This window comes from Chiloscyllium plagiosum, chromosome 6 (genome assembly GCF_004010195.1).
Source record: "Chiloscyllium plagiosum isolate BGI_BamShark_2017 chromosome 6, ASM401019v2, whole genome shotgun sequence".
In the NCBI taxonomy this organism is placed as follows: Eukaryota; Metazoa; Chordata; class Chondrichthyes; order Orectolobiformes; family Hemiscylliidae; genus Chiloscyllium; species Chiloscyllium plagiosum.
This window is the reverse complement of record NC_057715.1, coordinates 12,396,963-12,410,128: the sequence shown is the minus strand read 5'-3', so window position 1 is coordinate 12,410,128 and position 13,166 is coordinate 12,396,963. Positions and strand designations below refer to the sequence as shown.

General features: G+C 44.6%; 1 protein-coding gene across 8 annotated transcripts in view; it reads right to left on the bottom strand.

The window, feature by feature from the left end:
• The window catches only part of LOC122550461 (nectin-3-like), a 110,790-nt gene that overhangs the window by 70,219 nt on the left and 27,405 nt on the right, over positions 1 to 13,166 (bottom strand). For 2 of the 8 annotated variants that reach the window (XM_043691204.1, XM_043691207.1), the window contains exon 1: positions 10,804 to 11,980. The exons of 1 other annotated variant lie outside the window; for it this stretch is intronic. In XM_043691204.1, coding sequence (XP_043547139.1) covers positions 10,804 to 11,185 — 382 coding nt within the window. In that variant the 5' untranslated portion in view covers positions 11,186 to 11,980. Of the gene's footprint in view, positions 1 to 8,168; positions 8,285 to 10,803; positions 11,993 to 13,166 lie in introns of those variants that run through there. 5 more of the 8 variants (XR_006311861.1, XM_043691205.1, XM_043691206.1 and 2 more) reach the window with 5 other exon arrangements.

The window sequence follows — 13,166 nt, the reverse complement described above, 5'->3', positions numbered from 1 at the left end:
AGAGAGAGAGAGAGAGAGAGAGAGAAACCATTTTAATGCTGAGGCTGTTGAAGCCAGTAGAAAATTAGCTCTTAGTGCTTATGTGCTATGGATTGAATTTAATTGCATTTTGGGACTTTACGATGATATTCAGTAGCCATTATCAGTTATTAAGTACAAACTCTGTAGAAGGTAATATTGATGAAGCCTTAGCTTACTTGCTGTTCTTGCAGACCACTACAGACCTTATGGACTGCCCCACTGTCAATTCTAACTAATCAGGTCTTATGTCTTATTTGAATTTGAATCACAAACTTGAAAAGAAGGCATGTTTAATTCGAGACTAATTAATCATTTTAAATACAACCTTGCAGTAACATTTCAGCCTCAGGTACAGAATGATTCTGTGCTTAAGATAAAAAGCAGGAATCTGCTCCCAGCTTAAAATTATTCTAAACCTAACATTGAAGAGATTCTGACACAGTCTGTCGGGAAGCCATTTTATGGTCAAAAGTTTGCCCTCCTTGCTAAGAAGGGAATTTGTAAAACAATGATATCAGACATGCGAGCTGTGCAAGGTTACTTTATAAACTCTTCAATTAGCTCAGACTGGTACCTCTTTATGATAGCAGTTTATCTTGCTAGCAGGCTAGGTATGTTTTTCCCACCTGATGAAAGGCTTTGGGCGTGTAGGATGATTAGTCAAGCGTACACAGACCTGCTAATTAATGTTTCTTCCTTACGAACTATTGTCTTTCATGGTATCTGTCTAATTAAGAATATGCAATGTTGTTTTCAAACTTTTGTATAAAGGAAGCCACTTTGTATCAGTACATCAGAGTAGCCTACTGTGGCACTTGGAGAGCTGGTACGTACTCTCCTAGGTTATTAGAACCTAGTTAGTTTAGCTTATTGGTGTCAGTGTTATGTTGTAACAGTGATGCTATTAGTGAATAAAGGGGATGACTAAAATTAAACTAATCTGTCTGTAAGAGGCTCTTATTCCAGACTTCCAAACAATACAATCTCCATGATGAACCAAGAGAGAGGCTTTACAGGTCTGAGTCCACAAGGGATTCCTTGGGCCGTCTCAAATCTGTACTTTAACAATTTGGCGCTGCGAGCAGGGTTCCAACAAGGGCTACGTTTGAGTAAAACTGGAAAAGAGGAGCTTCACCTAAGGGTCAGACCTGAGACCAACGGGCCCACAAGGTAAGATTATACCTTGACTGCTCTCGGTCTGTATCGTTGTGTGGCTTCCCCCATTTCACTCTCACAGTAACCTGATGGAAGCCAAAATGAGATCATTTAAATAGGTACTAAAAACAGAAACTGTCGAGTTTTGGAATATCAAGAATGCTTCGCAGAAATCATTAGTCTTATTGTTCATATGTGAGAGAGAGAGAGAGAGACAGCAAGAGAGAGTGAGCGGGCAGGCGAGATAGGCACACAGAGACTTAACGCTAACTCTCTGCAGCGTGCAGAAAGCTAACCCTTTGAGATTCAGTTTGGATGCACATTTGTTTGTTGGTGAGTGAATGTTTGTGTTTTGTATCTGTACTTCACTTTGTGGGATTGGTGTCCCAGTAATGATTGGGGTTTGTGTCCCAGTAATGATTGGGGTTTGTGTCCCAGTAATGATTGGGATTGGTGCCCCCTGTGCTTCACTTTGTGGGGTTGATGCCCCTGTAATGATTGGGGTTGTTGTCCCTATAATGATTGGGGTTGGTGCCCCGGTAATGATTGGGTTTTTTTTGCCCATGCTTCGCTTTGTGGGGTTGGTGCCCCTGTAAACATTGGGTTGGTGCCCCTGTAATGATTGGGGTTGGTGCCCCTGTGCTTCACTTTGTGGGGTTGGTGTCCCTGTAATGATTGGGTTTGGTGTCCCTGTAATAATTGGGGTTGGTGTCCCTGTAATGATTGGGGTTGGTGCCCCTGTAATGTTTGGGGTTGGTGCCCCTGTAATGATTGGGGTTGGTGCCCCTGTAAAGTTGGGGGGTTGGTGCCCCTGTAAAGTTGGGGGGTTGGTGCCCCTGTAATGTTTGGGGTTGGTGCCCTGTAATGATTGGGGTTGGTGCCCCTGTAAAGTTGGGAGTTGGTGCCCCTGTAATGTGGGGGGTTTGGTGCCCCTGTAATGTTTGGGGTTTTCGTGCCCATGCTTTGCTTTGTGGGGTTGGTGTTCCTGTAATGATTGGGATTGGTGCCCCTGTAATGATTGGGGTTGGTGCCCCTGTAAAGTTGGGGGTTGGTGCCCCTGTAAAGTTGGGGGGGTTGGTGCCCCTCTAATGATTGGGGTTTTCGTGCCCATGCTTCGCTTTGTGGTGTTGGTGCCCCTGTAATGATTGGGGTCGGTGCCCCTGTGCTTAGCTTTGTGGGGTTGGTGCCCCTGTGCTTGGCTTTGTGGGGCTGGTGCCCCTGTAATGATTGGGGTTGGTGCCCCCTGTGCTTGACCTTGTGGGGTTGATGCCCCCTGTGCTTGACTTTTAGGGGTTGATGCCCCCTGTGCTTGGCTTTTAGGGGTTGGTGCCCCTGTAATGATTGGGGTTTTCGTGCCCATGCTTCGCTTTGTGGGGTTGGTGCCCCAGTAAAGATTGGGGTTGGTGCCCCCTGTGCTTCGCTTTGTGGGTTTGGTGCCCCTGTCATGATTGGGGTTGGTGCCCCGGTAATGATTTGGATTGGTGCCCCTGTAATGATTGGGGTTTTTGCGCCCATGCTTCGCTTTGTGGGGTTGGTGCCCCAGTAAAGATTGGGGTTGGTGCCCCCTGTGCTTGACTTTGTGGGATTTGTGCCCCCTGTGCTTGGCTTGGTGAGGTTGGTGCCCCTGTAATGATTGGGGTTTTTGCGCCCATGCTTCGCTTTGTGGGGTTGGTGCCCCTGTAATGATTGGGGTTGGTGCCCCCTGTGCTTGACTTTGTGGGGTTTGTGCCCCCTGTGCTTGGCTTGGTGAGGTTGGTGCCCCTGTAATGATTGGGGTTGGTGCCCCCTGTGCATGGCTTTGTGGGGTTGGAGCCCCTGTAGATGAGTGGTTTTGTGAAGGTTTAAAGTAGGTAGGATAAATATGGGTGTAAATATAGATAAGATGAAAGATCAATGTCCCCTAATAGAAATAATAAGTCTGTATCCTAATTATGAGAAACAATTAAGGGAAATATCGACCGCAGCTGCTCAACAAAATAAGGATTGGCCTCTCGGAGGCACATGTGATTTAACTCTACTCATTAAAATGGAACAAGGGATTTGGGAAAAAAGAAAGGGAAGTAAGCAGAAAGAAGCCATATCAGCGTGGGAAAATGTAGCTAGGGAAAAACGGGAAAAGTTCATGCTATTATCATGGAGACAAAACTTTATTAAACTGGAAATTAGTACATTAATTGAGGAAGTTTCTGAATTAGGTTGGACAGAACTAAAACACAAATGTGAAGCATATGATTTAGAAGCAGAATGGGAATTGGCTAGAAAAAGTTAAAAAAAGGAAAGCTAAGATTTAGAACCCAAGCTGAAACGTCAGGGGCCCCAATGAAAAGGAAAACTGGTGAATAAGAACAGGCTGCAGCTGCGCAGGACCGGACAAAGGACAGAGACTGTTCCTTATACCCCACCCTCCCCTCTCCCAAAGATCCATAAAGAATCCTGATCCATCTGTGGATGATGACTGGGATTCTAATTTGGAGAAGGAAATATTTTATGCTTCTCCTCCAGTTAGCCGACCTTCTCAAAACAGTACGGCCAAGGCGAACACGCTTCATAAAACAAAACGTCGCCTGAACTCCCCCTCCCTACTCTGAGGACGAACGTGTTGATGCCCTTACCCTTCCCCCAGTGAATCATTTGTCCCTGTGTGTTAGGAGTGTTACAATTACACTGATGAGTGAACTTAAGGCCACTGATTTTGATCAAATCTAACTGCTGCTTTTAAAACCAGTTTGTATTCTTTAACCAGACGGTGAAAGAAAATGGTGCATTGCTGAAAGAACCAAAACCTTGCTAGTTTTACAAGAAAAGTATTTCAGTTCAACTTTAAAACAACCAGAAGTGCAAGTTAAATTCAAACTAATACAATTTAAAATTCCGATTAGAAGGATTAGGCCACCATACAGGTTGACAATTACAATTCTGCCCCCTAATTAGTATTTACAGACAGCCTGTGGCATTTTATTGGTACCATATTTAGTTAATTCAAGATAACAATAACCTTTGGGTTATGACGGTAGGACGGACGTGTCTGCCCGACTCGCTTTTGCCTATTCTAGTTGATTATGTTCATACGCATATACATATAGGTAAGGAGGGAATGGTGGACAGAATTCTCCAAACGTGGTGGAATCCCCACCTGCAAGAAAAAGCAAAACAAGCAGCTGCAAATTGTTTAATTTGTCAAAAGTATAATCCCGAGAAAGGAGTAAAGTGTCCACCAGGTGAAACTCCCTCGCCAAGTGCACCTTTTGATTCTATCCAATTAGATTTTATGGCGTTACTGAGGTGTCATTGTTATAATCGATGTGTTTAGTAAATGGACTGAAGCTTATCCCTGTACTGACTGCACAGCAACAACTACTAGTAAAATTCTGTTAAGGGAAATCATACCCAAATTTGGAATACCAGTAACGGTCTCTTTTGATAATGGCCATCACTTTGTTGGGGTTAGACAAGGCACCATGTAAAAGTTTGCATATGAATCAAAAATTCCATTGTGCTAACCATCCCCAAGCAGCGGGAATTGTAGAAAGAACCAAAGGTTCCCTAAAAGGTCAGCTCAGCAAATTGGTAGAAGAAACAGGCCTTAATTGGCTGCCAGTACTCTCAATCACCCTTTTTAATATGAGAACCATGACACAGAATAAGATGGGATTCTCGGCGCTGAACTGATACATGGACAGTCCCGAGGACTCCCTGGTCTGTACCATTAATTGCCCAACACCCTGCTGATGTGCATGTCATGGCAGAAGAGATGAACATGTACCTGATTAAGTTAACCAAAGCATTGCAGTCTTAACATCAACAGATCAAAGAAGCCTATCGAGTACCAGGGAAGGAAGAAGAAGGAGCTCCAACATTTAAAGACATTAATCCTGGTGACTATGTGCATCTCTGCACATCTCTGCATACCTCAACACAGTCCTGTCCCCCTTTGACCAAGAACTCCCCACCTACGTTTGGGACACCACCCATGCCCTCCACCTCCTCCATGATTTTTGCTTCCCTGGTCCCCAACGCCTTATCTTCACCATGGACATCCAGTCCCTGTACACCTCCATCCCCCATCACGAAGGACTCAAAGCCCTCCACTTCTTTCTTTCCCGCCGTACCAACCAGTACACTTCCATTGACACCCTCCTTCGACTGACTGAACTGGTCCTCACTCTGAACAACTTCTCTTTCCAATCCTCTCACTTCCTCCAAACCAAGGAGTAGCCATGGGCACCCGCATGGGCCCCAGCTATGCCTGCCTCTTTGAAGGATATGCCCCCTGCCCCCTGTAAAAACGCCATCCCATATTCCCAATTCCTTCATCTCCACCGCATCTGCTCCCAGAAGGACCAGTTCCAATACCAAACAACCCAGATGGCCTTCTTCTTCAAAGACCCCCAGACGTGATCGACGATGCTCTCCACCGCATCTCCTCCACTTCCCACTCCTCCGCCCTTAAGCCCCGCCCCTCCAATCGCCACCAGGACAGAACCTACCACCCTACCAACCTCCATATACATCATATCATCCGTCGTCATTTCCGCCACCTCCAAACGGACCCCACCACCAAGGATATATTTCCCTCCACTCCCCTATCAGCGTTCCGGAAAGACCACTCCCTCTGCGACTCCCTCGTCAGATCCACACCCCCCACCAATCCAACCTCAACTCCCGGCACCTTCCCCTGCAACCGTAAGAATTGCAAAACTTGCGCCTACACCTCGCCCCCTTACTTCCCTCCATGGTCCCAAGGGATCCTTCCATATCCACCACAAATTCACCTGCACCTCCACACACATCATTTACTGCATCCGCTGCACCTGATGTGGCCTCCTCTATATTGGGGAGACAGGCCGCCTACTTGCGGAACATTTCAGAGTACACCTCTTGGTCACCCGGACCAACCAACCCAACCATCCATGGCTCAACACTTCAACTCCCCCTCCCACTCCACCAAGGACATGCAGGTCCTTGACCTCCTCCATCACCAGACCATAGCAACACGACGGCTGGAGGAAGAGCGCCTCTTCTTCTGCCTAGGAACTCTCCAACCACAAGAGATGAACTCAGATTTCTCCAGTTTCATTTCCCCTCTCCCCACCTTGTCTCAGTCCCAACCCTCGAACTCAGCACTGCCTTCTTGACCTGCAATCTTCTTCCTGACCTCTCCTCCCACATCCCCACTCCAGCCTATCACCCTCACCTTAACCTCCTTCCACCTATCGCATTTCCAATGCCCCTCCCCCAAGTCCCTCCTCCCTAGCTTTTATCTTAGTCTGCTTGGCACACTCTCCTCATTCCTGAAGAAGGGCTCATGCCCGAAACGTCGATTCTCCTGCTCCTTGGATGCTGCCTGACCTGCTGCGCTTTTCCAGCAACACATTTTCAGCTCTGATCTCCAGCATCTGCAGTCCTCACTTTCCCCCAGAATATGTGCTATTGCAAGACTCTAATCGTGGAAAATTGGGCCCTTGCTGGAAAGGCCCTTATCAAGTTCTTCTGACGACTGAAACTGCAGGAAAGGTAGAAGGATGGTCAACACGGGTCTACAAAGGACAGTGCAAGCTTGTATCCCCCTCACAGTTCTAGTGTTAGTACTGATACAGGCATCTGATGAAAATCCAACCCAAGTACACGCGTCGAAGCCATTGGTGATATCTCAGACTGCCTAAAACTCCAATGTGACTGTATAAATGAAACCTGTGCTAAGACCATTGGAAGTTATGACTGTAGCTGCTTGGCTGAAACTCATTTAAACTACTCACATTGCGCATCCAAACATCACTCTCGACCATATTGTCATCCTTGCAACACTTCTATGCCAGTCATCATGAGACGGCATAATTCCACAACCTCATCCCCTCCATCAACCGAAAACTGCTATCTTGGGATGCATGTCTGTTCCCCTTCCAAAATGAACCATACAGATTGCAGTATTGAGCATGTAGTACCGAAATCACCAAACCCTGATGCACCTATTGCCATAAGATTGACCATCTACACCTTCTCGATGGAATCCTCTCCTATCCTACCAACCACCACTGATAGAAATACCTTTACACAGTTCCTGTATTCAGTAACCACAGTAATTAACAAGACAAGCTGGAAAGATGAAGAAAGACCAAAGATACTATGCACTCCCAATCCTCCTTCTGTTACGCATGGTTTCTTTATTCAAGCTAATCCAGGGAAGGAAGAAGAAAGAACTCTAACATTTATAGACATTAACCCTGGTGACTACGTACTATTAATCGTGGAAAATTGGACCCTCGCTGGAAAGGTCCTTATCAAGTTCTTCTGACAACTGAAACTGCAGTAAAGGTAGAAGAATGTTCAACAAGGGTTGACAAAGGACATTGCAAGCTTGTATTCCCCTCACAGTCCTAGTGTTAGTACTGATACAGCCATCCGCTGAAAGTCCCTGATCCCCTGATCCATGTGTTATCTGCTCACTCTTCCACCATTCTGATCTCCTTACCACCTTTCATCCTCCGCCATGAAATGCCTGAAGTAGATGGTGAACGGAATGCCCACCAACACGTGAATTAGTACGGAACAAAAAGTAAAGGAAAAACAAAACAAAAGGGGATGACTAAAATTAAACTAATCTGTCTATAAGAAGTTCTTATTCCAGACCTCCAAACAATACAATCTCCGGGACGAAACAAGAGAGAGGCTTTACAGGTCTGAGTCCACAAGAGAATCCCTGGGCCGTCTCAAATCTGTGTGAGTGTATCTGGTTTTCATTTTCTGTGTACGTCACTGCCTAATGTCTATTTGTGTTTGTTTAATGTCTAATGTCGTACTGTGCCTGTCCATTCAAGTTCTGTTGTGTTAGTGAGTAAAGTTTTGTGGCACACAATTTCTTGGTTGTATTTACGAAGTGTATTGTGGGCATCATTAACCATTTCTGTGGGTCATCTGCCACCATTTTGCTCTGCTATTCTTTTAGCTGGTGAGCTGTTAAGGGGAGGTATGTATTTAAGACGTTTAGGTAGTACCTGTTTCCTCAGGCATTCATGCAGGAAGTATAGCTGTTTATGGTGGCGCTTTCGGATGGCGTTGGTGAACATCAACTAGCCACAAAAAGACATGACCCTCTCTCACTAGTATCCTTACATACACATGAGGAAGGACACCACTTCAACTGGGACAATACATCCATCCTAGGACAAGTCAAATAGAGATATGCATTAGAATTCCTAGATGCATGGCATTCTAACTGGAACTCTTTTAACAAACGCATTAACTTAGACCCCATTTACTACCCTCTGAGAAGAAAAACAGGAAATGACATCACCAAAACAAGGAAAGCTAAATACATAGCAAGCAGGTCACTAACACCATTGCTTCATCCGGAGGCTCACTGATGATGTTACCTAGTATGGTGGCAAAACGTTTGAAAACGAACCTTCCAGCTCAGTGAGCAAACTTACTTCCATTAGATAACCATCTTCACTGTCGACTATATGACTAGCTTTGGTGTAATCTGCAAATGTACTCCAGCACCACATTTTTCAACGCTGGTCTCCAGCATCTGCATTCCTCACTTTCTCCTAAATGTACTAACCATGCCTCCTAAATTCTCATCCAAATTGTTGATATAAATGACATTTGTTATTGGACAATAGTGGACCCTGCACCGAACCCTGTGGAACACGGCTAGTCGCAGACCTCCCATCCAAAAAGCAACCCTCCAACATTGCCCTCTGTCTCGTACTGTTAAGCCATTTTTCCAAATCAGGTTCAGCTTGATTAGTACAGCTAAAAGTGGGTTTAACAGAATTAAGCTTTCCAAATCAAGAGTATTCAACTCCATTTCTTACTCTGAATGCCAGAATTACAGATATTTGGCATTAATTCTCGACCTCATTCCACTGTGGTTACTTATTTGTGGTACTTACGAAGAGTAAATTGCAGAATATATTTTTGAAATACACTGATCAATCTCCTATTTATATTCGACTACAGTAGTGAGCTAATTTCAAATATATTGGCAAAAAACTGTAAACTGTTGGCTTCCTCAAAGACTTACAAACAAAGCACAAGAGACGACATCACAACGATAATTAATTCTTTCTGGAGCATAGTGATATTAGTAGATTTGTTCAGTGTCGTGGAAATTAAATGGACTCGACTCAACGGCTAGCAAGAACAAAGAAAAAGCTGTATAATAAAATTGCGTGCAGGGCTGATCCACTTGGCCAAAATACCGCATATAAAGGCAGTGAGCATAATTCACCTATTCTTCTTATACCATTCTTATCACACTCTCAAAGACAAAGGCTGGGAATATTCCAGTTCTTAGTTTCTCATTCTCTTGCCGTAATTATAACTGTCTTAGTTATTCTTTAGCAGCTGCTCGCAAGGCCAGGTTGAATGTTTACAAATCAACAAAGACAAGCTGTCTCCTCGACTGCAGAACTCAGCAAAGTATTAAATTTAGCAAAGCATTCTCTTTCAGATTTCACGGTAAATTTTAAATTCTGCTAATTTTCCATTACATCAGCACAATTTTTTTTGTTTCTGTTAAATTGGTACAAACAATTGCAGAAATTGCATTTTCCCTGAAACCATTTTGCACAGGCAACAGCAAAAATAAGGTTATCACCCAGGCCCTTTGTTTCCTTTGTTAAGATATAGAGATGCCGGTGTTGGACTGGGGTGTACAAAGTTAAAAATCACACAACACCAGGTTATAGTCCAACAGGTTTAATTGGAAGCACACTAGCTTTCGGAGCAACGCTCCTTCATCAGGTGATGAAGGAGCGTCGCTCCGAAAGCTAGTGTGCTTCCAATTAAACCTGTTGGACTATAACCTGGTGTTGTGAGATTTTTAACTTTGTTAAGATAATTTGCATAGAAATACAAAATAATTTGAACAGAAGTACAGAAATTACGTATCATTTAACCCTCCAGCCTGCACCAGAAATCACTATGCAATTTCTGCACCCTACCCCTGCTTTCTCTCCATACCACCTTTGATCCCTATTGCCACCTGCAGCTCCTTCTTGAATATATCTAGCGAATAGGCCCCAACAGCTTTCTGTGGTTGACAACTGCACAGGTTCACACCTTTGTAAATGAAGAAATTCTTCCTCACGTCAATCCTGTATCTTTTACACTTTTTGATTACAAGAGACTCCGATAGATGTGAGGAGGAGATATAATTTCCAGGTAAAACTGTTACATTTTCCCCCAGTTTCTTCAATCATAGACCTGTTCTCAATTGGTTTGGTTTATTCCATACATAAACTCCATACATAAAATGAACATTAATGTCGTCTATTTTGCTGCCCTTAAAAATGTGTTGCTGGAAAAGCGCAGCAGGTTAGACAGCATCAAAGGAGCAGGAGAATGACGTTTCGGCATAAGCCCTTCTAGCTTCTGCCCGAAACGTCGATTGATGCTGCCTGACCTGCTGCGCTTTTCCAGCAACACATTTTTAAGCTCTGAGCTCCAGCATCTGCAGTCCTCACTTTCTCCTATTTTGCTATTTATAAACCAGAAACACGAACCGTTAATTGTCCATAAAGAAAAAGATCAGATTAGATAAAACCTCTTGCTGTGTCTATCCCGATCACACTGGTCATCGCTCCCAGCCCCAGCTCCCACCCACGCCGCTTCCCCACAGACCTGCAGCCTCTGAGCCAGGATTCCATACGATTAACAGCAGAACAACAAGAGCGACGCAGCTCTCACAAATCGCCATTACACACTGTCTTTTCGCAGGGAGGAAGCGATAAACGATCCAAACTCTCAGAGGAAGAAAATGTACAAAAACACTTTCCCATGTTTCACTTTGGTTATTGATGTTCTGTAGAGAGTTCTGTTGAGCATATCTGCCTTTGTGTATTCTCCAAGCCACGGAACCAGGAGGGGAAAGCACCAACCCAGTCTGCACGTCACTGAAAGTAAACAACAAATGCTGGAGCTCACAGCGGATCAGGCAGACACTTAATGTCAGCTTGTTCTCTCTCTCCACTGGTGCTGTCTGACCCGCTTTGATCTCCGGCATTTACAGTGGAGTCACACAGCTGTACATCACGCAAACAGAACCTTCGGTCCACCTCGAAAACTTGCTCCAACTGACGGAAATCCAGCGGGTCTCATGATATTATGTTTTCAGCTGGTGTGCGTCAGGTTCAAGTCCCATCTGATCCAGAGAAAGTGCTTGACAACATCCCTGAACAGGTCGATAAGAAAAATAGGATAAATCAAAAAATAAAATTTGCCCAGTCTGGAATATGGCTTTTTGCTATCCAGTGTCTCTGAGAGTGATGTGGCAGATGGTGCTTAATATGGATAAATGTGGGGTAAAACAAACAAGGATAGGACTCATACAATTAAAAGTTGAAGCTTGGATAGCATTGTAGAATAGAGACACTGAAGTGTCAGGGATATAATTCTGAGTCACATCCGGTTGGGATGTTTAATAAGGCATTGCTTTCATTGCTCAGATCGTTGAGTATGGGAGTTGGGACAGTGAGGCCATTTCTCAAGGTGTGTGTCCTGTTCCATCCACCCTGTCAGAGGAAGGACATTATTAAGCCGGAGAGAGTTCAGAAGAGATTTACCATGATGTTGCAGAGAATGTAGGGTTTTAATTTAAGGAGAGGCTGGATGGACTGGGACTGTTTTCACTGGGGCATAGGAAGTTGACCTTATAGACACTTATAAAATCATGAAAGGAATAGGTATATTTTCCCTCGGTTGGGGATTTCAAGACTAGGAGGTTTATTTTCAAGGTGAGCGGAAAATGATTTTAAAAAGACTTGTGGGGGAATGATTTTACAAAGTGGTTCATGTGTGGAATTAACTTCCAGAGGAAGTGGTGTGTGCAGCGATGGTTACACCATTTAACAGACATTTGGATCATTATATGAATAAGTAATGTTTGAAGGGATATGGGCTAAAGGCAGATAGGGGGTACGAGTTTAGATTGAGATTATGGTCGGCATGGACTGGTTGAGCAAAAGGGTCTGTTTCCGTGCTGGATGGCTCACAAATGAAATGATGTTCAATCCATCTGCAAATTTGTTAACTTCTTTGAATGTGAATTGGATGCCAAGATCACATTATTCTTTCTGGAATTCCTTGCTGAGCCAACAGGACTCATACTTCGAAAGAAATTGTTCACATTCTCTGTGGTGGTGAGAATGATGGCTTGTGAAATGGCTTATTTGGGCAAGAGTCAAAAATCAAATTCTTGATATCAAAGAAAGATTTTTCCAATTAAATCCTCACACTTTAGAAAAAGAATTCAGAATCTTGTCATCAGGCGATGAAAAGCTTTTTTCTACATGTTTACAGCTTGATATTCCCAACATTGAACATCTAACCTTTATCTCCACAACTGAGCAAATTGATGGTATGAAAACGTAACTGGTAAAACAGCGAGGATACCTGACAACTTATATCATCAGTACTTATTGCAGCTCACTAAATGGCTGTGGAGGCCATTGATCAGGTGATGGGAGATTACTGCCCTTGCAGTCAGAGTTGAGGCTGCAGTCAGTCCTTAGGAGAGCAAGAGGGGCTTACATCTAGTTTATTCACGGTGTTGTTGAAAGAGCAGCACTGGAAGTGGGCCAGGGTAATCAGATTAGTCCTACCAAGTCAGTCTGGTTTGGGCCCTGGTCACTCGCGGGTGTTTAGTCATTAATGATCAGTGGGCATATCAGGGAGCACCCCGCCCCTTCGCCTATCGCCATCACCACGCCCAACCCCGCCCCCACGCCGATCCCCGTCCCCGCCCCCAGACCTAACCCCGCCCCCACACCCAGCTCCAGCCCCACACCAGGTCCTAGCTCCCAGCCCTGCCGTGTTTTCACTATCCCTCCAGACCTACCCCTCTCTGAGGATGAAAGATCAGTCCTCAGCAGAGGCCTCACCTTCATTCCCCTACGCTCCCGGATTGATGAATTCAACACGCGGCGTGACATCGAACAATTCTTCCGCCGCCTTCGCCTCCGCGCCTACTTCTTTAACCAAGACTC